Raw genomic sequence first — 26,527 nt, 5'->3', positions numbered from 1 at the left:
ATGGGTATAACAACCATACCTCACGTGTTGTGAGATTAACAGGCATTACGTTTGTGCAAGAGGAATGAGGTGATAGAATGATTATTTTATTAGTTGACATCAGGGTTTCTCTTAAGAAAGGGACAGTTTTGTTTTTAAAGGAAAATACTCTGAAGGGCAATTTCAGGGAAGAAGAAGCTCCGACAGAAAGGATTGGAAGATAGCCCATATGCAGCTAAACTGCTCTTCGTAAGAAATAAACATGAATTTGGGGTGGGACAGAGAAGAAACAGGAGAAAATGGGAGAAAGGAGCAAGCGTGAGTTCACGGCAGGAGGTTGGATTTTGCAGAGAAATTCTAAGTAGCAACATAGCCAAGGACTTTTAAATACAGGAATGTCTAGAAATCAATTTTTAATTGTTTGCGTTGCTATAATATATGCCCCCCATATACCCAAACCTTGATAAATTCTGCTACTTGCATAAATCCTTCATGTGAGAGGTTTTGATACAAATCCAAAAAGAAAAGCAGTGTTCCCACTCTGGTGTGACAAAAAGTAGGAAGATGGGAGTGGCCATGGAAGATGAACGGGGTGTGAATGAGCAGTTCATTAGGAGCCCAAATTCAGAACCAGAATTGGTCATGGGATTCTGAGCTCCCTCAGAATTCTCAGAAATCTTGGGGAAGACACCAGACTTCCCCGACAAAGGGTCGGATGGGAGCTCGAGCCAATTTCATCTGACTTAGGAAGAAAAGGCTGACCCTCTGCTGACATCTGGTTTACATGGGCATTGAGGGCCGGCCAAACACAGGTAGGTGCTCAATGTCAGTTGTGTCTGAATCTCTATTTGGTTAAAGTCTCTAATATGCTGTCTAGACGAGGAGGCTTTAATCTCCCTTACGTGAGGGCTGTGTCCAGAAATCTTCCCATTTCTCTGTAGTCCCCTCAAAGCCTGGCAAAGTGCTGGATGCAGGATCAGAAGACACGAGAGAAGACAAGCAGGGGGAAGGTCAGACTCTAAGTATTAACAACAATCGCTACTAATTGTCCTATGTCCTAAGCTAGAGTGGGATATGAGCCCAATTTGGCTTGTTACAAAGCCCCAGTCCCTAACGACTGCGTTATGCAGCCTGCCTCAGGGCCCATGGCATCTTGCCTTGCCCCAAATGATCTTCCCTAGAGCTAGGTGTGGCTGGGGGGCCGGTAAGGCTCACAGGATGAAGGAACTGGGTACTGAAATGCAGAGTAGGTGTGTCCGTAGGGAATCATGATTTCTTATTTGAGGTTTCCCTTGCAACTCCCCTGGCTCCCTCCCCAGAAGCCAGCCTGGCTTGCCATGGCATACTGCCCTTGCTTGTCAGGTTGCCAGAATCAGCAAATAAAAATACAGGGCACCCAGTTAAAATTTGATTTTCAGAGAAACAATAAACAATTTTTTAATATAAGTATATCCCATACGCTATTGGGACATACTTACACATCCTAAACAATTGTTTGTTGTTTATCTGAAATTCAAGTTTAATCAGGCATCGTGTATTTTACCTGGCAAGCCTTCTTACCTGGGCGTATTTCAGATAGTGGAGGAACAGGGGGCTTTTGGGATTTCCTGTTCAGTGGCTTCAGCACAGGCAACCTACTGCCCGCTGTTCCTGGCAGCCCTTGAGGGAACTGCTTCAGGCACAGTGCTTATGGCCCTGCTTGAGTGCCAGTGCTGGTGTAGGCTGACCAACTTGTCCTGGTTTTCCTGGGACTTACCCAGTTTTAGCATGGAAATTCCCACATCTCAGGAAACCTCTTAGTTGTTGGCAAACCCAGACAGTTGGTCACCCTAGTGAGGGACATCCCTAGAGGAGCTAGAGATGTTGGAAGACAGTAAATACACGGCTAGACTGCTAGGTGAGTCTCAAAACTTCTTTTAAGCACATTTCCTGTGGTTCCTTTTAAAGATGGACAGGTTCTGGGGAAGTGTAGGAGTCCTAGATCTGAAAGGCATTGGTTCTAGAGATCACTAAAGTTCAGCCTCTGTTTGTCAAACATTTATTAAACATTTCCAGAGATACTGTTACCTCATCTGATTATCATTATTGTTATTATTATTACACCTTAGCATAGGCACAGTGCTAAATATTTGATGTTGTGTAATCTTCTCATAGTGACCTATGAGCCTATGAGGTCTCTACTATTGTTATACCTTTTTAGGAATAAAAAAAAAAAAAAAAAGGAAACTCACAGAGAGGCTGAATTGCCCAAAGACACAGAACTGCCATTTGCTAGAGCTGGTATCCAAGCTTGGGGGTGTCTGACTTCGGGGTCTATGTTCTTAATCACTATACTCCACTGCTCATGGAGAGCCCTGATTGTCTGGAAGGCCCACTTGATATGTAGCTAAAATCCTTCATGCTGTTATTCTACTAACTTCCCTCTTGGTTGTTTATCAGCAGAGAGAAGATGTCTACTCCCAGGAAATTGATGACTAGTTACTCTCCAAACTCAGCTTTAACTGGGATAGCCAGCCCTACCTCTGCATCCACCAGCCACCTCCAAGTCCCTCCTTTTGAGGAAATTTGAGGACAGCTGGGCAGCTCTTGCCCCAGAATAGACAGCCATATTGGCTCTTTAGGCTTGTAGTTTAGGCTCAGCTGCTCCCTCTAAGGCCAGCCCCTTGGAGTGGGACTCATGGGCCGACGACTGAAGAGGCCTTCTGCAGCTGGGCAGCAGCGGTCCAGCCAGGGTAGAGAGGACAGCCCAGTGAGGATTTGCTTCTCTTTTCGAAGGTCTCTGCTATGGGGAGTGAGCAGAGGCTAAGGGGAGATGCTGCCACTCTACCCTTTGAAATCCTTCCCAGAACTGCTGGATTCAGCCTGTGGAAATAATTGCAGTGCTTTAGAAATTTTGAAGGATTTTCAAGGATAACCCAAGGAACATGTAAAACCCTCTTTGGAGGGTCCTCCGGGGGAATCACTTCTTAGACTTTATGGTTTTGAACTAATTGTGCTTCAAAAAAGAACCCATCTTCCTCCGGGGCTAGAGTGTGTATGCCTAGGAAGAGACAGGCCAGGATGGAGGAGTGCATTAACCTCTCCCTGCTTCAGGGGCTGGGGGAGGTAGCAGCTCAACAAAGCCTGTCCACAGCCTCAGCTGCAGGGCCCAGTGGCCTTTGTGTCCTCCGGGCTATCACAGAGAAAATCCCACAGCAATGGAGTGCCTAGGGGAGGAATGATTAAAGAGTGGGGGCTCCTCGTGGCCCTGCGCCTGCCCCATCCTACTGGATGGCAGGAGGAACTCATGCTGGCGAGGGGAGCAGCTGCCCAGACCTTCCCCTAGGTTTGGCCAGGGTGGTGGAAAAGGTAGGGGGAAAGCAAGCTTTAGCCAAAAGGCTGGGGCAGGCTGGTCTCCCTGTGTGGGGCACTCGCTCTAAGCTCTGGCATCATGATCTCAGCAGGGAGAACTGAGGCTCTCCTTCTTCTCTATCATGGCTGCTGACACGGTTTCCCAAGGAAGGTACCCCAGCCTCGAGGGTAGACAGTCTGCTTCATAAGATCCTGGCTTTTGGTTGAGTATTGTCCACAGCCCACAGTGACTCATTTTACCCAGCTGAGCAACCAGAGCTGAAGGGCTTGGCCTGGCTTCTCTGAAAGAGACAGCAAACTTTGACGATGATGATGCTGGAGGGGGAGGAACCATATCTCTGAAAAGGCAGTCTTGGGCAGTGGCTTTGAATAGAGGAGGCCTGAGTAAGTCCCTTCAGTGGCAGATGTAGCCTCACTGTTTGTGGGGTCACCAGAGGGGCAAGGAGGGGCCTTGTTCCCCTGGAAGGCAGAGGGAGCAGCCTCTTGGGCTGAGGACTTTTCTTGCTTTCAAGGGCTCATGTCTTTTCCTCCCATGGGGAGAAAGTCAAGAGCACCTCCTCTTTCCTAGCCAGCTGTGCCTCAGGAGGGGTTCCCGGGAGTCCTCTCCTGTGGCCAGGGACGGCCCATGTTTTGGAATAGGTCAATATTTTGGAGACACAGGCAAAGAAGGTCATGGGCAGCGTGGGTGGTGTGAGGGGAGTGGGGGTTGGCCAACCTGCCATGGCCGAGGCTTCTCTCTCCTGAGCCACCTGCTGCAGTGGAGCAAACCCGAGGAGCCTGCAGGCTGTCCTTCAATCTGCTTGAAGGACTTTTCAAATGAGATTTTTCAATAGAAAAAGTATGAAATGCATATAATTACAAACTTACACCATACTAAAGGGTGTAGACTGAAAAGTTTCTCCCCCTCTCTAAGCCCCCAACCGCTTCCCCAGAAGCAACCACTTTTACTGTAGTATACGCATCCTCCCAGAAAGATCAAAGCCTTCTCTTGGAGATGTACTCTCTTTTCTTCTTCAGGGCTAGTTTGAATCTTAACTGTAATGACTTCTCTGTTCTGACCTCAAGTTTAGCCATACACGAAGTAGTGAAAATAGTATAATGAACCTCTATGTCCCCATCAGCCAGCTTCAATAATTTTCAACATTTGACCGATGTTGTTTAATCTAACCTTGTTACTGTAATTTTCTGGGGGAGGAAAAATCTTGGACATCATGACGTTTCATTTATAAATATTTCCCTATGCATTTCTAACTGATAAAGACCCTTTTTAAAAACATAAGCACCATTATCACACTTTAAATTTAATTTAATTTTAATTTAATTTAATGTTAAGTGTAATAATCACCCTATTATCACACTTAACAAATATAACAAAGTCCTTAGTATCATCTAATTTCCACTGACTGATTTTGAATCCTACAGATCTACACACTGCATGCACCTTGCCCTGCCTGGATTTCTAACGTGAGCTTCCTGTTTAGCCTGAGATGTTGAGAGGGTTGGAGACCGGGCCATGGCAACCTGAAGCCTTTCCATCCTTCCCCTGGCTGTTCTCGCTCAGGCCAGAGGCTCTCTGTTCAAACATTCTTTTGGAGCAGAACAATCTTCCAAGCAACTTCCAAGCAATGTGAGTCTGGGAAGAGGCATTCTCTAGAGGTGGCTCTGTCCTTTACCTGCTGGGTGGCATTGGGAAAGCTACCTCTGTATCCCATCAGTGAAATGGAACACATAACGTTGGCCCTCAGGAGTTAGGTGGGTATTTGATAACCAAGGAGAGTAGTATTATTTCTGCTGTGCTCAGAGATCATATCAAACATGCAGCCTCTTTGCAGGGACCACGGTGCCAAATCTGGCTAAATTTTCATGTTGATGGGGTGGGTTATGTGGACAACTGATTTCTCCACATTGTTAGTAGCTGTTTGGTGCTCCCCAGGCACTCCTTTCCTGAGCTTATTCATCTGATTATTTTGGCTTCCAGGCTATTCTTCACTCTATCCCCCAGCCATGGGCATCTCCTCTCATCCTCTCATCCTCTGTCCCCACCCATCACTGCACTGCTCCTGAATCTTCAGGAGAGGAAGAAGTGCACCCTCCACTCCCCCCACCCCATGCCAGCTCAAAATATGTGACGTCTCTGGCTCTCAGCCTTTAGTTCTCTTGGCCAGAAAGACAAGGCCAAGCCAATAGGCATGAAGTTGGGTGTGGAAAGTTCTAGTTGCAAGTACATAGGACATAATATATTGCCTGCCAGCCAGCCAGCCTTCTGTGCCAGGAAGCCACTTGCTTTCCTAAAATGTCTTGGAGGAGGTTATCTTGGGGAGAAAAAGCAAAACATCAGCTCCAGAAGCCACAATGCTAGCAGGTGATGCCAGGCTTTCACTGGTACTGTGCCTTCTCTTTTCCCCTTTATGATCTTCTACGTGGACGTGAAGAAGTGGATCGCCAGATTGGGCACTTGAGCCCTTATTTGCTTTCCTTGGAGAAGTGCACTGGACTTCCTTGAGTTTCAGAGTTCAGTCTATACAATGGAGCAGAAAGAACCCACTTACTTGTCCAGTGGCCTTCAAGGATCTGGTACTATGGGCTCACACAGCAGAGAGTGGAGGTAATATCCAAGTGTTTTGGAGTTACTTGCAAGAAAGCTGCACAAGCAAAGCAAGCTACGATCAAGGGGGCCCAGATCCTCTGAGGTACCATCAGAATTGCATGAAGCAAACTGTTTACTTGTTTCATACAATCCTGCATTGTTCCCACAGGCACCCAGTGCAGGCAGCACCAAGAAGGCTGACAGTGCCCTCTTGAGGAATCCCTAAGCACTGCCAGGGACCCAGCTAGACCTGAACATTTTGCCAAGGGCACCCAGCAGAACCATTGGAAGCAGAATCACAGAAATAAGTGGGAGTGGGTAGATAAAAAAAGGCCCCTTGGGGACCTGGAAAGAGACCCTGTGAGGACTGTGGGGAGGGCACAGGAGAAGGGTGATGAGTGGGCGCTGAGGCAGAGTGTCGGGATGTACAGAGCGACTACAGTACACTAGATCCCGGGGAACTTGGAACCTTGAGGCACTTGGGACAGTGAGCATGACACAATCACCTGGCTGAGGTGGCTCTCTCTTTCCTGGGCATAAGAACAGGTAGAGACAGGAAGACATGCTCCATCAAGGAGTGTGGAGAGAGAAAAAGAAAGAAAGAGAGACAGAGAGACAGATCCACAGAGAGAAACAGAGACACCGAGAGAATGAGACTTCGGGAGAAGAAAAAATGAAGAGTAAGGCAATAGAGATGGAGGAAAGGAGAAGAGAAATGTGTGTTAGGGAAATGTGGTTGAAAAATTGGTATTTGTGAGTTTATTGGGAACACATCTTTTCTTCCAAGTAGCCTGGCAGTCCCCAGAGCTACTTCTGAGAATCCAAGGGCAGATTTATGAGAGGGCTCAGTCTGAGTGATTTCTCCTGCACGCAGAGCTGTGAAAAACCATCTCTCTCATCCCCTAAATCAGAACTCCCAGAGTTTGGACTCAGTTCCTTCTGCCATCTGAGGGGCTGAGGGCACAACACATTTGGTGACTTCTTGCTTTTGGTCCTCTCTCTCCTGAGAGTGACAACAACCATCCAGAAGTTATTTGTTGGCACAATCCCACAACTCAGCTTCCTCAGCAGGCAGAATCACAGAATCTATGGCTGGAGAGCAGGACTGGCAAGGTCAGGAGTCCTGGGACCCTCTAACATCAGTCATATAGCCTTAGTCTGGTCTGCTCTGGAAAGCTATTACTATACGGTTCTGTAAAAGGGGCAGCATTTACAGGGATCCTTTGTCCTTTGGGCTGGTGTAAGAGCAAAGGATCTAGAGTTCTAGGACTCTGGATAAACCTCAAATACTGCAGGACACAAGACACGAGTGGACTCACAGGGGCATTTTCAGAGGACTCACTGATTTTCTAACAGCTAGAATGTGTCTAAGGTCACAGCCCAAAGAGAAAATTGTAAGACATAATCTTGCCCCTCTCTCCCAACAGGAAGGTTCTAGGCTCTGCTCAGTACCTCCTTTCTCTCTTCACTGATCTCAATGCAAAGCCATAAGAAAAATTCTAGGGGGGCCATACCTTCCTTCCCTGTAGTCTTCCAACAGGTACTCCTCCAGTTTATATGCCAACCAGCTTCCTCACAGGCGATCCATGGGAGGATGTGGGCCTCAAGGTCACGAGAGTTACGTCTCTCCGAGGCTCCTGAAGGCACAGAGAACACTGACAAAGAGTCTAGATAGACATTGGTTAAGATTCACCTCTCCTAGAAAAGCTTCCCGGGCTAATACCACCTGGTACTGGGCGCTCAAATACCTTCACAGTCTTTAGAAATAACTATTATTGGTAATGCAAGTTTCATATATTATTCCCCTGATTTTGCTGCTTGGCCATTATTTTCTCAGTGTTTTTTTCTCTGAGACAAAGACTGTATTTCCTTTCCCCTTCTCTCCACCCTCACTGGCACCTGCTGCTTCGCCCCAACCCACTCCTTGCCTCTCACCAGCCTGTCCTCAGCTCTCTAATGACACTACATTCTCGGGACGGGATATCGACTACCTGATTGCAAGATCATATTCTCGACTTGTCTCAAAATCAATTACCCTTCTTGGAAATCCCCCACATCCCTAACTCTGACCTTTTCCTTAGGCTCTTCTGTGAAACTGCATAGGTCTTGCCCCCTTTCTGGGTCTCTGTTATCCTATTTATAAAATTGTCACAGTGGTAGCCTCCTCCAGTTTGGTCACAATCTGTTCGTGGAATCAACAGCTTGTGTTTTGTCCTCATTCAGTTGAAACCAAAAAGGGTTTGGAGGTAATTATTTCAAAAGGCATTTTTTTCTTCTATAGTGTGTTTCTAGAGCTGGGTCGAGGGAGGGGTGCTTATTTGCCAAGGAGTGGGGAGAGGGGAAAGGTGGATAAGGCCAAAGACAGCTAGGAGTGAGGGGTAGGCTTGAGGCAGAGTTGAAAGGCCTCTGGGAGATAGCATCAAGGTTTGTGACCCTGAACCTCTCACCAGGGCTACCACTTCCACGGCTCCTGACACTTGTGATGCCACATCCCGCACCAAATAGATCCAAGGATCAGTTGGAGGCTTCCGGGACCGCTTCTTTTTGTTTCCATCCCGAAAACACATTTCCAGATGTCTCTGCAGCAAAGTGAAATTCCATACAGGCAAGCCTTAGGGAAAAAAAGAAAAAAGAAAATGAAGCAATTGGCAGTGAAAGACAGAAAGAGAAGATAGAGTCCTTAGAGAAGGGAGTATCCCTGAGGAGGTGGGAACAAGGGGAGGAGAAGGGGAGGAGGAGAGGAGGAGGAAAGCAGGCCTGTCCCTTTAAGGGGGTTGGCTGTCAATCAGAAAGCCCTTTTCATTGCAGGAGAAGAGGACAAAGATACTCAGAGAGAAAAAGTAAAGGATCGAAGAAGGAGACTGGAGAGACCAGGATCCTTCCAGCTGAACAAAGTCAGCCGCAAAGCAGACTAGCCAGCCGGCTACAATTGGAGTCAGAGTCCCAAAGACATGGGTGAGTTTCAAAAACTTTAGCATGAAAGATTTAAGCAGGCACAGGAATTTGCAAGAGGATTTCAAACTTTGGGATTCGGGGTTTCCAATGGTTTAAATGAGTTGTGTTTCAGCACTTGTTTTCTTTTTAATTCCTTAACATGCTATTAGATTAACTCCTTCTCTGCTGTACTGAGAACAACGCTTTATTACCAAAGAACTCCAGCAGCACGTGGAGAGTCCCACAGGTCCTTGGAGAGAGTGTCCCGTGGGCTAGATGTGGTCATGTGTCCTCCTACCCCCTCATTTCCCTTTACTTTGTCTTTTCCCCTGGTTCCCAGGCCCTGGTAATGGCCAGGTCAGCTGATGTCCCTGGTTCTGCTGGAGGCAACTGAGTGTTGGCTAACCCTCAGATGTACAAAGTAACTGCCTGCTTGATACAAAATTTGGACCCTGTTTGGCATCGGAAGGAAATTGGGGAATTGGGCAAGATGGACTCAGGCTTGGCCATGGCTGAGGAGGCCAGGCTCAGGTTCAGGGAATGAAAATAAAGACCTCAATGGCTTTACCATGGGGAATGATTATGGGTAGGGGTGTGCGTGTGTGTATGTGTGTGCGCACATGTATAGGTGATCATATCTCGCAAATATCATAGACTTAGCCTCCCCAAGGACATGGCTCCGACTCTAAATCCCTACTATGACAAGGAGGCTGCTGGAACCTTAGGGCTCTTGCTGACCTGGTTGAATACTGAGAGCTTCTCCCGGTTTCATGAACAAAGAGAGAAGCTACAGGGTCTGGTCTCCGGTAGTGTCTGCTCAGAGCAGGTGTGCAGAGTACAAGGGTCTTTGTCCACACAGGATGCCAGAGATGTGGAGACATTGCTCACATTTGGCAAAACAAGAGTAGCAGTTTGAATGCATCCTAAATGAAATGAGAATCAATTGCCCTGCCTATTCACCATCAAGTGTAGTACCTAGAAATTCCGACAACATCCATGGAGATAGGTTCTCAGTTATATTAAGCTGATGTCAGCCTTTAGGTTGTTTCATTCTGAAACATATACATGTGCTTTGAAGCATGTATTCAGATAGAATAATTAAGAGGGCAGAGCATGGACTAGAAATCAACAACCAGGTTCGAATCCCAGATCTGCCACTTATGAACTTCCTGACCTTGGGTAGGTCGCTGTGAATTGTCACTTCATCATCTGGAAAATGAGGATAACCATAACTGCTTTGTCTACTTTCAGGGTTGTGAAAATCAAGTAATAACTATGTGGAAGTCCTTTGAAAATGACAAGCTCTATAACAATTGTAAATCATGATAATACTGATTATTATACAATAATGTGTACATGCTGAATCGTATGCTTTCCAAAATAGTTGGGCTTTCTTTGTGTGCACTTGGGTAAGAATCATTTGACCAATTGAGTGTGGTCAGGTGAGAGGTGAATGTTGGAGGAACTCAATTCCTGCTCTAGGTAACGTCAGGAACCCTACCTAATGTCACGGCAGCTAACTGGGTAGGTTGTGAATTAGAAATGGAGAGGAAGTAAAGAAGAACACTGAATATTACTCTCTCAGGGGATGAAAGCCCTGAGGAAAAGGCAGGAACAAATAAGGTGACCACAGGATAGTTCCCTGTTATGGAGGCTGGATGATTGCCTCCAGGGGAGATTGCCACAGATAAAGGCACAGTCGAGGTCTTGCACTGGATCCCAGATCCTGGGGGTGGGTGATACTTGGGACAGGTGCACATGATGGAGTGGCTGTTGAGTTTTCAGTTATTCAATAGCCATCTCAAATACTTTGTAAATAATAGGCCATTTCTAACAAGATGTTGAACTGCTACTACTTCTGATTTGGAGTGTGCTGCTGTTTAACAATTGTAGCAGACAAATTAGATCATGGAATCTGGGATTGGAAGGAACTCTAGAAGCTGTCTGAGCCAACTTTCAATGCAGAAATCCCTTCTGCAACAACCAATTAACCATTCCTACAGTCTCTGCTTAATCACCTCCAGGAATAGGGAGCTCACTACCTCAACCATGTTGAATCTCATAGGATTGGATGCAAAGAGGAACACTGAATTCAGTACTGTCTATGCAAAAGGTTTATGGGGGAAATGATAGTTCGTTAAACCTTCTCCAGACTTGGGAGGAGGATGTTCCAAATGAGTCTTTGGGATAACAATGGAACCGGAAAAGAGCCAAAGAGCAGTAGCTGATTATTCTCTGCTCAGTAACACAATGCCATTACTGAACAGCCAAACATTGGCTCCTGCAAGCCTGTTGTCTGAGAACAGCGGCTGTTACCCTGGTAACCAGACTATGATGCTTCCCTCCAAAGGTGGCTGTTTGCTGAGCAGTGTAGTTTTGGCTGGCTCAGAGTAAGTGGGTGTAGCCCAGGCCAAAAGTGTGGAGGCACAGCAGGGGTCCAGTTTTAGAAAATGCCTGAAAACTAACTGAATCCCACCATGATAGCAAGAATCCTGCAAGAATGCCAGGAGCTGAAGAGAAACCAGGTCTAAACCAGCATGGTCACTTACTCTCTTCCTAGAGACACTGACTGAAATGATCACGGACAGCCCACCGCACTCCCCACCTTGGCCTTGCAGAGCCAGAGGAGCTCTTGGAGAGCCAGGCCGATTGGAAGGTCTGTTCTACTTCAGGGGGCTTTTGCCCTGGCTAGAAGAGCCAGAAGTTTACTGGCTCAGTAACAGCCTGACAACTAGAACTACTCTCTCAAAGCTAACTGAGTAGTAACAAAGCCCAAAAAACCCTTGGGAGATGGGTGGGAGGGGAAATATAGACTCCAAACCCATCAAGGCAGAACCCCAGCCAGTGGTATCTCTTTCCTTTGTTCGTTTTTATTGTATTATCTTGAAGCCCTGAAAACCATCCACAGGCTGTAGTTCTTGGTCTTGAAAGAAAGCAACAGTAGAAATGCATTCCCTGCCCACAGAACCTCAGGTCCAGAGAAGATCAAGTCAGGGCACTGACTTGATCAGGAAGGGCCACACCAGCCATGGCAGATGAACAGAGCAGCTTTCCCTTCCTTTCCCACTGTCAGAGCCTGCCCAGTGCCAAAATGACATCAAAAGCTCAGCAAGGACTGACTAATTCCTCCTCGGCTATTTTAAAAGAGTCCTAAGGGTGATCTCTCAACTCTGAACTGGCCTCTGAGCTCTCCGCCAAGAAGGGCTCTGGAAAAGAGTCAGTGACTTCCTAAGGAAGAGAACAAGGCTCCCTAGATCACGTTCACAGTGCAACCAAGGAGAGAAGACCAATTGGTGGGAGACTGACCTAAGGAATAAGGTGCGGAAACTGTGGTCTGTTAGCTTAGTGCCAATTGCTTCTCTTCCACCTTCCCATAAGTGGGCAAGGTGAAGACAATTGTGCCAGGGATAGATTTTAACAATCATACTTCTACCCTAGCCAATCAATGTTTGGGCATAAATTAGCACACATGTACGTGTGTGTGTGTGTGTGTGTGTGTGTGTTTGGGGAGGAATGGAACATTTTGGAAACAAAGTGGTCCAGATGCTGTTGCCATGGTAATAATAATACCTGTCCAAAGAAGAGGCTGAGATTCCTTTTTCTTCAATGCTGTCCACATGACTTGACTATCCAGCAGGCTTGGAATCATATATCCTAGCAACCGCAGGGCCCCTTTCCAGCACTTGAATGTGGTATAAGTGCTGATATCATGTAAGAAAGGCAAGATTATAGGCAGGGCTTTGTCTGACCAGGATGAGGCCAGAAGCAAAAGTCTTTGTCTCTGGTACCTCCTGATTATTGTTGTTTTACTCCTAGAACCCACCCACTGATCCCCATCCATCCCTAGTACCAGTCACGGCTGCTCTAGCATCTTGGCCCTGTCAACTGCTATAGGCCCTGATCAAGGAGGCCTCTGTTCATGGGGTGAGGTTAAGGGGTGGGTTCTGTGAGGAGGGTAAGACCGTGGTGTAGATTAGAGACTTAGGGAGATGGGGCCAGTTTTTCAATCAATGAGCCTGCCTGTTGTTTAGCTCTATTGTATAGGGTTCTTCTGTCTCTCCCTTTGTCAGCTGGATTCAAGGGACAGGCTGGGAATTGTGCAAGGCACAATTGGTCTCTTTCTACCATCCCTTTCGATGAAAGCCCTTCCTCTCCTCCCTTTGATGAGTTCCCAGATTCACACTGAATTTCCATCATGGAGCTGGTCCTTGAGGCATGCCTGGGGCATGGGAAAGGAGGGAGGGCTTGGGAGCTCTTGGCTCCTGCTTAAAGAGACAGCATCAGGATCAACACAGTCCCTTGGATGGCTGTGAATCTGGATGAGTCACAATGGTCCTGTTGATCTCTGTCAGACTCCTCTGAAGAGCATTGCCAAGAAGAGCCTGAAGTTCTATCACAGATTGATTAAACTAGTATTGGGAGTTTGTAGATAAATCTAGCCAACACTGAATATTTCCCTTTTCCCTACATTTTGCCCACAGGACTTGGTTACACACATTTTAACACTAGATTACAGGTAGCTTTGGTCTTTGATTCACAGACATAAGTTTGTTCTCCCCAACAAGACTGAAAGGTCTTTGAAGAAAGGGACTGGGCCTTATAATTCCCTTTTGGTTCTCATAGTGTATGGATTACTGCTAATGTGCTTAGTAATTTTACTGGATCCACATAAGCAGAAATGAAAGGAAAACACTTGAGAGTGTCATTACTTTTCTCTATGACCTCTCATCAAAGTCGGGCGGTTTAATCCAATTGAATTGCACAGGGTAATATTACTATACAGTTCTTTTATGTCAACTCTACCATGTTGCAGTCTGTACTTAGCCTGGAAATGTGAGAATGTCTCTTAAGAGAGCCAAGGAACTTCTCCAGAACCCCTCACAGCTTTCCTGAATCAAACCTATACCTTTTCAACTGTGAAGTGTTCTGAAATGGAGAGCCTGTGGCTTTAGTCTATTGTTCACACATTCCCAAGGACATTTTTTGGGCTGTGAAAAATCAAAGTGAACCCAATGGACCTTTCTCAGGATGTTTTGATTGTCAGCTACTTTGATGAAGACACAATTTCTTGCATGTTTCCCAATTGGAATCCAAAATTTGATTTTTTTTTGCTTGGACAAACTAACAGAGATTCTTCACTTCTGCTGAACTTAAATGCCTCCAGAACAAACACTTCATTTGGATTGTGAAGAGATGCATATCTGATGCTTATGCTGATATTGTTGAACTGTTTATAGCTCAAGAGTGATAGATCTATCCAGGGCCATTTATTTCTGACTCCACGTTAGAGACTCATTAAAACCTATGTCCTTCTTGTCCCTTGCTTTGAGAGACAGTGGAGCAGATAAGGGAAAGCTCAGTTATATGAGCTCAAAGAAAATAGAGGAAAAATGCATGTAAAAAAGAAGAGCATCAGTTGGTGATTCAGAGTTGCTCCCAAGGCTTAGCCCTTCACCCCCCAGTAAGAACACTACATATGACTCTCTGGTTATTTGGATGATGATTGAGGGGTCAGGCACACTAAAGAGGACTTTTCCTCATCTTTACAACCCTGGAGGCGGCATCAGCTAAAACTTAGAGTGGAATTCTCTGTGTAGTCAGCAAGAGTTCAAGTTCTTCCATCCCTGATCACACCTGCACCACCATTTAACCCTTCCCAGGGCGAAAAAGCTGGGGTGAGTGGGCACAGGATGGTCACTTGCTAGGGTGGATGGCACTCTTTACTCCAGGCTAAACAAACAGTTCTGCCATTGTTCCCTGGATCTGACCCCCTCCCCACCCCCAGGCCTGTGGGCCCCTGCAGAATACCAATGAGGCTCCTGAGATCTCAGGGAAAAACAAGGCTTCTTTGTCCGAGGGAGCTATGGAGGGCTCTGTCCAAGCCCTGACCCTGTGCTGGGGAGAGAGGGAACAGTGGGGTCACTGACCTTCCCCTCCCCCCACCCCCAGGCTTCTGAGACTTTCTTTACTAGACAAGTCTAAGAGTTTGGGGGTGGGGAAGAGTTGGATAGACAGAGAAGGAAAATGGCAGCACTGTTTATTTCCAAGCTCCTTTTCTTGACTTACCAGATGCATTTAGTATCTTAACCTGTTGAGAAAGAAGATCAATTTTTGAGAACAATGATTAATTTCAACATCTGTGTTTTTCTCTCTGGTATACACATGTGTGCATGTGCCCATTTGTGTGCATGGCTGAGGTGCTGTTACCAAGCACTACTGTTAAGTTCATACTAAGTAAACTCTGCCTCCACTTACAACAGCACAGCTACAAATTGATTGCCTCCCATAGAGGCCAAGTTTTCTGACAGCAGTGCTTTGGTTCTTGGAAGAGGAAGGAAATTCAGTTCTGCTGCAAATGTTAGCTGCTTTCTTTGCTTGCTTGGACTTCTGGGCCTCACCTCTGATGTGGCATGCAAGAGTCTTTGAGGAAGAGGCTCTTTGAGGACTGAGGAAGGGCTATCATTTTAGGGGACAGTGGGTAATAGGACTCAGTCATTCTGTGGCTCTGAGAATGCAGACAAATGCCTTTACCCCAACTTTCCCATGTTAGAGATAATTTGGTCCTCCAAAATCTGTTCATATTGATGAAATTCAGCCATGCAAATCACCAGATGTTCAAGCACTCGGGGTAAAAAGAACCTGTGCTAGTATTAACAGGGTCAGACAAAGGACTCCCCTAGTCCCTTGTACCCTAGTATAAACAAGTGAGCTTTGGATAAAAATTCAAACCTAAAATTAATACAATTTATTTTCTTTTTATAAGGAGCCCCAATATACTTTTCCAAAATAGCAACTACTCAGCACATTTGCTGATTATTTGTGTGTGTATGTGTGTATACACAAATAATTCATATATACATATATCTAAATACAAAAAATAATTCATATATATCTTTATATATTGTGTGATATATGAACAGATGTATAAAATCAGTCAGCATATATATATATATATATATATATATATATATAGTGTATGTGTGTGTGTGTATTCTTTTCTGAAGAGCTCAACATTTTCATTTCTTCCACCTTTTGGGGATCTGGCCAAGAGGCCAGAGGGAGTAATCCTCTTTCCATCTAGTCGGTCATCTACTTGACATTGGTTAGGTTTTACTCCATGTGGCACTTTAGAGTGTGGGGCTGGTACTTGGGGCACAGCTGCTCTCCTGTGACTTCTTGTGTGCCTTTCCTGTTTCTCAGCAGCATTGGTGTGGGGCCTGCAAGACCAATATCTCTGGCCGGCGCTCATTCCTTCCTGGAACTCTAAGTTCGTTTGCCCTTTGTAACTACGTACTTGGCTGCCTGGAATTGTTAGTTGAAAATACTAGGTCTGCCTTGCTCATTCTTCCTCAGTAAACAAGAGACTCCCATATGGCAGAGTCTATGTCTTTTACGTCTTCACATCCCACGTAACACCTAGCACAATGCTGGGCACATCTCCATGAGAGTTGATGAATGACTAACGCAGACAAATCGGAATGATAAGAAAGGAGAGAATGATTGCATAATTTCTCTGGCTCACTATTTGAATTCCTGATACTTTAAAAAAAGAACAAATTCTGGGAATTTAAAGTAGAGATATATTTTCAGGAATGGAACAAAGTATGGTTTTGGGGTCAATCTCACATTCCAGAAGCCTAAAGCACTAGACTCTCCTGCTTTTGGATTCTCTGGTGACCACTCTATCTGTGGATGCGAGCACAGGGTCTGACTGGTCTGGCAGAGAGGTATGAGTGGCACGAGCTGCCTATTGTACATCCTTAACTGTTTCCCCTCCATCTTCCTCAGGCTTGTTAGAGTGCTGTGCAAGATGTCTCGTAGGGGCCCCCTTTGCTTCCCTGGTGGCCACTGGATTGTGTTTCTTTGGGGTGGCACTGTTCTGTGGCTGTGGACATGAAGCACTCACTGGCACAGAAAAGCTAATTGAGACCTATTTCTCCAAAAACTACCAGGACTATGAGTATCTCATCAATGTGTAAGTACCTATTGTCTCATACAAACCCCTCTTTCCCTCTCTCCATCCTGAAGATACAGAACTCATCAGTACCTTAGTGACTAGTGGGGGATCAGTGTGGAGCAGACAGGATCCCTGAGTCTTATCTCTGTGTGCAGATTCCACCTGTGCCACATCTCAAGCCCTAAAAGAGGGGAAACTGTCAAATTCATAAAGGGGAGATTTGCCTGCCTGCCAACCCACTTCTCACCTCCCCCCACCACTGCCCTTGCTTTGTCCCACATGCTCTAACTTCTGCTTGGTAAGGTTAACAATGACTGAGTTGAAGCTTCTGTGGTCGTAGAACCCAGGGGAGGCACAATGATGAGGCAGAGTGGAGCTGCTGCTGTTGGTTTGACACATTGCTTGAGTGTGCTCAGGCCCAGCACTAAGCCCATCCTCGTAGAGCAAGTTAAGCTCCTGTTCCTTCATCCTTCTCCATTCTTGCCTAGCTACCCTCTCCTCTCTTCTCTGAGGGAGTCTCTCTGAAGGGTCAGGCCAAGGAGAGTAGCATCCCAGTTCTTAGGTCACACAGTAAGCAAGGCATAGGTGGAGGAGGATGTGCTGCTGGCCACTGGAAGATGCTCCTTGTCTTCCTTTGCTTCAATAAAGATAAGGTGGAAGCATGGAGGAAGAAACTAGTGATTCCTCTAAAGAATCCCTAGGCTTGTGTAGGTGCCCACTCAAGTGTCTACCTCACTTATGCAGGAAGGGAACTGGGTCCTCATTAATAAGAATCTCTGGTCTCTTTTGTCTATGTTAATGCAGGATCCATGCCTTCCAGTATGTCATCTATGGAACTGCCTCTTTCTTCTTCCTTTATGGGGCCCTCCTGCTGGCTGAGGGCTTCTACACCACCGGCGCAGTCAGGCAGATCTTTGGCGACTACAAGACCACCATCTGCGGCAAGGGCCTGAGCGCAACGGTAACAGGGGGCCAGAAGGGGAGGGGTTCCAGAGGCCAACATCAAGCTCATTCTTTGGAGCGGGTGTGTCATTGTTTGGGAAAATGGCTAGGACATCCCGACAAGGTGATCATCCTCAGGATTTTGTGGCAATAACAAGGGGTGGGGGACAATTGGGCGTGAGTCTGTGGCCTCACCTCCACTCAAGGCTGGGTCCTCTCTAGGGGCCTGGCTTTTGAGTGGGAAAGTGATGGCTACAGCCGAACGAGAAGGTCAGGAAGAACGTGGTGCCCAGCCGGCTTAGCCTCAACTTTCAAAAGTTCCCTAGAAAATTTCATCTCAAAATGAAAAGCATGAGTTTTATGGGATGCTTTGTATAATGAGACCATTTCTAAGTCATCTGTTGGTATCCCTTTACTCCCCTCCTAACAGGGACCACAAGAGTAGACCTGACTGCCCAAGAGTCTAAAATGCTACTCGTGGGATTGAGATGTAGGTAGCTGATCTGAGAGGGAGGGTGGATCATGGAAATTAAATAATTGATTCCAAGGTGAAATTCACAGTATTCTGGGATTCTACACTGTTAGAGGTCCCAGAGGGAACTAGTGTAGATCTGCATATTCAGTGCTTCATCTTTGTCTGAGGGCTATCCATGCTTCTAGTGAGGCATACACTGGTTTTCAGTCTCTAGAGTTAAAGATCCTTTGGGGGCTGAATACTTGTGGGTTGTAGTGATGTCTTTTGTGGCCAGCAGTTGGCTTAGAAAGGTTTTTGGATCTGAAATTTAAATATCTTATTGGCTTTGTTGAATGACTAGGGATCAAAAGTCCTGTGACAGGGAACATTTTCTAAGCTCAGCCTAAGGCAAGAAATGGCACGACTTTCTTTCAAGATCTGTTTTGATTTCTTCACATCTTATCTGCCCAAAAAATCTCCTGAAGCCTCTCTAACCCAGGGATCCTCCTCACTCCAACCCCCACCCATTCCCCCCACCCTCCGTCACACTTGGGGCCCGTTCTTTAGTAGATACTGCCAATGGCATTTGGCAGAGGTGCCCTGCTTACTAATTTGATTTGGTGGAAATTCCTGGAATCTGGTTTCATGTCTGGCACATGTCATTCCAGGGTCTCCCAGTTTGTGTTTCAACGTCTGCAAGGCTGATGCTGATTTCTAACCACCCCATGTCAATTGTTTTAGTTTGTGGGCATCACCTATGCCCTGACCATTGTGTGGCTCCTGGTGTTTGCCTGCTCTGCTGTGCCTGTGTACATTTACTTCAACACCTGGACCACCTGCCAGTCTATTGCCTTCCCCAGCAAGACCTCTGCCAGTATAGGCAGTCTCTGTGCTGATGCCAGAATGTATGGTGAGTTAGGACATGGGTGCCTTGGCTCCCCTACCCCCTATGGAAGCACTACATATTTGGTTCTTTACTCAGGGTAAGGAGGGTGGTAATTATGGGGAAAAAAATAAGATTATGGATGCCTGGATCTTAGTCTGTTAATCCCTCTTCACTGAAACTGGAGACATGTCTTCCCTTGGAAGGGAACTTCTTGGAAGTGGTGGGAATTTTATTGGCTGTTCACACTGCTCTACCCTAGTTGACTGCTGTTCCCAACCCAGAAGCAAGACATTTCAATAACAAACACAAGATTTCACAACTGTTCAATATCACCTTCTATTTTTGGCAAACCTTCAGAAAAGAGGATCCTGATTGTTAGTAGGATCCAACTTTTCAACCAGAATGATTAAAGATGGAAGAAAGGCACTGGAGGAAAGTCTCCGTGTAGCCCCACAACTCTGTGAATCACACCCTGGTTGACTTCTGTGTCTTACTTAGGTGTTCTCCCATGGAATGCTTTCCCTGGCAAGGTGTGTGGCTCCAACCTTCTGTCCATCTGCAAAACAGCTGAGGTGAGTGGGTTATTTTGGTTGCTTTGCAATGGAATGGCTAATACTATACAAATTCCTACCCACGGCCTTCAATTTTAAGGACCACAGTCTCTCTTTGCTGGATTTTGAGTTTGCAGATTGCCTTCTATAAAATATTGGCTGATTATGCCTGAGCCAATAAGCATAGATGGTAAAATATCTATTTTCCCTAGAGCTGGAAGGAAGCCTTCCATTCCAAGACTTCCTCCCTTAAAAGAGAAATGTGTAGCTTTAGGTAAAGATAGAGCTTAATGGAGAAATCCCCCAAATGAAAATTTTGATTCTTTTAGTTAAAAACCAGATCAAGAAAATGGGTTGTGCATAGAGACACAGATTTTACAAAATACTTTCATTTTGAAGCTTCTCAATCTCTAATGAGAAGTAAAAGAAAAGTACATGTGAAAAAGGAAAATACTGTATTGAGAATGGATATTATACACAAATGAGGCAGAAGAATAAAAGTAAATCCTAGGCAGTAAATTATTTTTTGAAAGCAAAATGTTGACTTTATATTTGGAAGTCCTAGGCACAAGTGTAGGCAACCAATTGATTAAAATACTTTATGAGTATTTTATGAGTATTCTTTGTTGTGGGTGCTATAGGCCAAGGGACTGTGGTGTACATTGAAGAATGGGAGGCTTACACTCAGGGAAGTGACAACTTAGAGATGCAGAATTAACACAGAGAAAGATATTAACGCATTCAGAAAGCTGCATTCATGATCTACAGCAGAACGTCTTTTTGCTGTTGCAAGAAACACTTCTCCCTTTTGCATTTTCTTGCAGTTCCAAATGACCTTCCACCTGTTTATTGCTGCGTTTGTGGGGGCTGCAGCCACACTGGTTTCCCTGGTGAGTTGTCTTTGAATGATCTTGGCAAATAAATGGTCCGAGGATAGCTTGGGTACAGTTCTGCTCACAGGGAAAAAGATAGACTCCTTCTAACGTTGAAATGCTAGAGAGAAGCTACTGGGAAGAGACAGCAAAGTGTAGAGACTATGCACTTCTACTTGAGGTTGGCAAGGTAGAAAAACTTCAGAAATTAGACAGGAACAAGAAAAGTGGTGTGAGGACAGAGGAAGTAAGATGTTCATAGTCAAGAATAATAATATTTGGCATTTACAGAGCATATAATATTGCCAAGAACTTTGCAATCATAAATTATGGTTAATTCTCAATACGTCCTAGTCAGATGATGATAAGAACACTGAAACATTACTAAACATGATCTTCCAAAGCCTGGAATTCTGTATATTGTAAATATGAATCCATCTTGGGCACTCTCCAAGAGATTTAGTTACTTTCCCCAAAATCCCAGAAAGACCTCCTGACATTTAGAATTGTTATTACTATAATGCGCGTCTATGTCCCAGGTCCTGCTGATGGTGTTACAGTGCAGTGTCAATGTAGTGCATTCATTGTTCAGATTAAAAACCTAGGGCACTGAAGGGTGAAGCCATTTGTCTGCAATCATTTGAATAAATGGTGAATGTTCAAGGATAAACTCACAGAAATCCTGGCCCCTACTGCTGAGGCTTTTGTACAGAGTCGAGTTGTTTCTTATTTTGTAAAATAAATTGATGCATTAAGCAGGGGAGGGCTGTAGTGCACAGTGTGGCTGTGTGTCTACACCAACTACCCTATGACTTCAGGTCTCTCAAATCTGTGGATATGCTGATGGCAGAGCCCATGTATTGTTCACTTCCCTGAGGAAAACTCAATACTAGGCTGAGCATAGGTGTGGAATAAATCTTCGCTGAGTTCATTCTCTTGGCCTGGGCCATTGGAAGGAAATGTCTCAGAGAGGACTTCTTGTCAAGTATATGGAGCAACAGCCTGGGACGTGCTGATTTTGCAGAGCAGGGGTTTTCTGTTTATTTAGCTATGATTTTATTTCTTCCCTTCCTCATTCGCAAAAGGATTGGAGGAGGGAGAGCTTTCTTTTCTACTGTCACTCATATTCTCTCTTCTGTTCCCTACAGCTCACTTTCATGATCGCTGCCACTTACAACTTTGCCGTCCTCAAACTCATGGGCCGAGGCACCAAGTTCTGATCTCCTGTAGAAACTTCCCTTTCTCTAATAGCGAGGCTCTAACCACACAGCCTACGATGCTGCGTCTCCCATGTTAACTCTTTGCCTTTGCCACTGACTGGCCCTCTTCTTACTTGATGAGTGTAACAAGAAAGGAGAGTCTTGTGGTGATTAATGTCTCTCTGTGGACTCTCCCCTCTTACATACCTCTTTTAGTCATTTTGCTTCACAGCTGGTTCCTGCTAGAAATGGGAAATGCTTAAGATGGTGACTCCTCAACTGCAAGTCACAAAGAAATGGAGGCTCAAATTCAATTGTCAAGCATCTCCTGAGGACCAGGAAGTGTTTTCTTCTCAAAAGGCACTTCCGCTGATGGAAACAAAGTGGAAAGAAAAATGCTCAGGTAGAGAGAAGGGATGTACCTGGTCCCCTCACCATCTATAGGGTAGGGGCCAAATATATTCTCCTTGGTGTACAAAACAGAGAACTTACTCCTGTCTCCCTATTACCACTGAAGATAGAAGAAAAAAAAAGAATGCCAGCAATACAATAAGAGCATTTGCCCAAATCTACCTATTGCAGCTGGGAGAAGGGGGTCAAAGCAAGGATCTTTCACCCATAGAAAGAGAGCACTGACCCCAATGGCAATGGACTATTTAAGCCCTAACTCAGCCAACCTTACTTACAGCATAAGGGAGCGTAGTATCTGTGTAGACAAAGGGGGCACCTGGCCTTACACCTCGTTAGAGAAGAGAAACAGGGTGTTGTCAGCATCTTCTCACTCCCTTCTCCTGATAACAGCTACCATGACAACCCTGTGGTTTCCTAGGAGCTGAGACTAGAGAGAAACTAGCTCATACAAAAAAAGACTGGCCTAAAGAACAGCAGTCGCTAGTGGCTAATGGTGTAAACTGAGCCAGCCCTCTGGTAAACACAGGATAGATAACTCTTTGGATAGCATGTCTTTTTTCTGTTAATTAGTTGTATACTCTGGCCTCTGTCATATCTTCACAATGGTGCTCTTTTCATGGGGTGTTATCCATTCAGTCATAGTAGGTGTTATGAAGATCTTGATTTGTTTCAGAATGATGCGCATTTCACATTTTCCAGTTTATCACTTGTTTGGGGTTGTGCCAGAAAGGTCTGGAGAATGATTTTTTGATTATGATTCTTTAGCAAATGAAAATTGGACATTTCACATCACAAATGATATTTAAAATTGGCTAGTTCCATGCATCTATTGGGATTTTCTACAAATTATTCTGCCCTTTGCAGAAACAGATCTGGTGAATTTGAACCTCAATTTGAATAAACTATTTGACCGTTTTTTCTAGCTGGTGGGAGATGATTTGATTCAGCAATATTGCTTTGGCGAGTTAAAGAGTCAGGTTTAATGTACAGTTTATTCTCTGCTTTTATAGACCACATAACCAATGCACCAGCCGTCAGCTATTCAGTTGGTAAGCTTCCACGGAAAAGGAAAGGTGGAAAGAGTTTGATACCTGAGTAGCTCCCAGGTTTTAGTCTTCTCTTTCTGAGTTTGTTAACTTTGGGTTAAAAAAATAAAAGGCTGGTTGGTCTTTATTGAAGAAAGGATTCTACGGGTATGGCTGTAGGTGGCTCTTGTGTTGTAAAGAGGTGTTTTGTATTGTCCCCCAAAGAGGTTTCAGCAATGTTTAAGAAGACGTAAGAGCTTTAACAAAGACATGATATTTGTTTTCAGACCAGTATACAAGATAAGCTTCCAGGCTGCATAGAGGGAGCAGATGGAAAAGGTTCTATAAGAAACCAATCAAGATCACGGAAAGTGAAGTAATCCATACTTCGTGTTTTGTTTTGATTTAATAACATAACAAATAACCAATCCTTCCCTGAACCGCCCTCGCATACACACACATGTACACACAGAGTTAATCAACTGCAAGTGTTTCCTTCATTTCTGATGTAGAATTTCAATTTTAACACACATAAAGGACAAACTTTTAGAAGCTTATCTTACAAAATGTATTTTATAAAATTAAAGAAAATAAAATTAAGAATGTTCTCAATCAAACATTGTGTCCTTTGAGTGAATCGTTCTGACTCTACAAGAGAAACTCGAATAATTGTACCTTTATTGTGCGTTGTTCAAGGAGCTCATTTATTTTTCAGATTATCCAAGTCGCTCTCACAACAATTCTCTGAAATAAAGACTAGATAAATCGCTTCTATTTTAACTGGAGACTCTAAGAAATACAGGCAAAGTAAATTACCCAAAGAAACCCAATAAGTACACATGTGAGCTTGGACTAGAACTCAAGTATTGGTACCAAATCATTGCCTGTTTTGAGATTTCTTTTCTCTTACAAGTTGCGTTTCAGAGTCTTCTGCTAATTCAGAGTCATATATGATTACTTCTTCAATACAATGATGGTGTCCCAGTCCTGGTGTGTTTAGGATTAAGTTACTGTTACCTGTTGTTTGAATTGTTTGGATATTCCAGTAATGAGCTCTTAAGTGCCTCATACATGAATAGTACTTAGATTTATTTGGAAAGTACTGGATGAAAGGTTTAATGTAAGGGCAGAACAGGTATGGGAAGGGCAATGTAGGTTTAAATAGGCTGTGGCATCTACTACCCTGGATGGTCAGCCCCCTAGCCCGCCTGCGACACAGCATTAAATGCCTATCACTACCCTAGGCTAGAATTTGGCACTCTTGGACAGCACACTAATGACCAGCCTAAAGAAAGCTGACTTAAATTAGCGGTAGATTCATTGTCCCATAGTTGCAGCTGGCAAGGAACATGACTGGAAAGAAAGGAGACTTTGGCCAGGGGCAACAAGTCAGTCATCAGTTAAGGAGCTCCATTCAAAAGAAGCTTAAATTTAATCTTCTTTTTTTGGTTTTTAATTTTTTTTTTCGAGGAAGATTAGCCCTGAGCTAACATCTGCGGCCAATCCTCTTCTTTTTGCTGAGGATGACTGGCCCTGAGCTCACATCTGTGCCCATCTTCCTCTACTTTATATGTGGAACGCCTGCCACAGCATGGTTTTTGCCAAGTGGTGCCATGTCTGTGCCTGGGATCTGAACTGGTGAACCCTGGGCCACTGAAGAAGAATGTGCGCACTTAACCACTGTGCCACCGGGCCAGCCCCTAATCTTCCGATTTATGCTTCAGCACAATTAATATTCTGCAAGCAAGTCTGGTTGGATGACTTTAAGACAGAAAAAAAAAATATGACAAGGCGTTATTTTTATACACTGGCAAACAAGGGCATAGCACCATATTTTGGAGAATTGATTCAGGGTGCTATAGAGTGAATGTATTTTTGCCTCAGAGGAGCGGAAAGCCAGTTCCCAAGAAAGCTGTGTTCTCCATCTGCCCTTATTTGGCTCTGCCCTCTGGGACCCATCTATAGATGGAGGTTCCAGGCTCTCAGAAGCTGAGAGCATCTCCAGTCTATCAATTGACTCCATTGTTCTTAGCTCTCCCACACACCATAAACCCCTTTCTCTGAACTGAAAGAGCTCTCTTTGTGCTTAGATCAGCCAAAGATCAGGATGCAGCAGTATAAACAAGAAACATTTTCTTACAGCATCAGTTGTATTGCTTTTCCCATCTTCAGGGTCAGTACTGAGTGCCGTTATGCAGGGTGTGGAAGCTGCAGCTTTGTCCAGAGCCACATTCATCCTTTCATTAATTCAGTCTACAAATATTTATTGAGTATCTACTAAGCTTTGTGCTAAACCCTGGAAGTTTCAAGTTTGGGGGTGGTGTGGGTAGAAAGGTGATAAAGATATGATCTTACACTTGAGGATTTCACTCAGCCTCAGCCATAGCAGAGAGGTCTCCTAGAGTGGACCAGAATGGAGGCAGGGAGCATGCAAGAAGCAATCTGACTAGCTGACTGCAACGGGCATCTGAATTCTCCCTTCAGTACGTGGGAGAGGTGGTGGTTAAAGGCAGTGAACTCACGTGGCTCTGGTTTTCTAGGGCCCTGATAAAAACAAAACTTCAATTTAGATTCCTGACAACTTGTGACTTGCTCTGTGTCATCCTGCTTCTAGCATTACATGTGACAATATTTATGCACACACTGTCACAATGCATGTGCATGCTTCCACCCACTCAGTCATCTAGGGGGTTAGAGGGCACATGGATTACGATTTATATAAACACAGGCTATTCCGCATGGCCTTTTCTTTCCATCCAGGCTAAATCTGAGAAGCCATAGGAGGGTAATATAAGATACAAGGAACTTCTCTCTTTGAATTTCCTTACTATGAGCACAGATAGCGTGTCTATTTTGATATTAACGGTTATCTTGATGAATATTAAGTAAAAATGGAAGAAATACTTGTTCTTACATAAATAAAATCAATACTTGGCCTTTTCTTACATCAATAAGCAAGTAAGGGATTCAAGTCAATATCTGTAAATTGGAAAAGATTTTCCCGGTTCACTCACTTGCTTTGAAACAAGGAACTATGCTCTTCAAAATTTTTGTTATCCTGCAAAGTTTGGTGTCTACGTGTTCCCACTCTGGTGTGCCTTGAATTCATCTACTTTATTCCAAAGGAAAGAAAAATCAGAGAAGGTAATTAGTATTTTCCAGATTATGAAATAATCAAAGGAAATCCAACCTCAACATTTTATTCAAACCTTCAACAAATATTTATTTAACAAATTCTCGGTGCCAAGTTTTATGCTAAGTACTAGTCATACAGCAGTGAATACAACAGACACAATCTCCACCCTCCTGGAACTCAACTAAAGACCAACAAGGTTAGGGAGGGAGATAGGAAGCATGTTGAAGACTGAGACTGTATCTT

General features: G+C 44.7%; 1 protein-coding gene across 3 annotated transcripts in view; it reads left to right on the top strand.

Moving 5' to 3' along the window:
* The window catches only part of PLP1 (proteolipid protein 1), a 35,552-nt gene extending 11,794 nt beyond the window's left edge, over nt 1–23,758 (top strand). The window contains exons 1-8 of one of the 3 annotated variants that reach the window (XM_046672551.1): nt 4,761–4,957; nt 8,726–8,872; nt 16,640–16,826; nt 17,613–17,874; nt 18,946–19,114; nt 19,589–19,662; nt 20,466–20,531; nt 21,662–23,758. In XM_046672551.1, the coding sequence (XP_046528507.1) occupies nt 8,869–8,872; nt 16,640–16,826; nt 17,613–17,874; nt 18,946–19,114; nt 19,589–19,662; nt 20,466–20,531; nt 21,662–21,733 (834 nt within the window). In that variant the 5' untranslated portion in view covers nt 4,761–4,957; nt 8,726–8,868 and the 3' untranslated portion in view covers nt 21,734–23,758. Of the gene's footprint in view, nt 1–4,760; nt 4,958–8,725; nt 8,873–16,639; nt 16,827–17,612; nt 17,875–18,945; nt 19,115–19,588; nt 19,663–20,465; nt 20,532–21,661 lie in introns of those variants that run through there. The other 2 variants (XM_046672553.1, XM_046672552.1) reach the window with 2 other exon arrangements.
* The last annotated feature ends 2,769 nt before the right edge of the window (nt 23,759–26,527 follow it).

This window comes from Equus quagga, chromosome 10 (assembly GCF_021613505.1).
Source record: "Equus quagga isolate Etosha38 chromosome 10, UCLA_HA_Equagga_1.0, whole genome shotgun sequence".
Lineage (NCBI taxonomy): Eukaryota > Metazoa > Chordata > Mammalia > Perissodactyla > Equidae > Equus > Equus quagga.
Note: the sequence above shows the minus strand (reverse complement) of the source record. Positions and strands in the feature narration are given on the sequence as shown.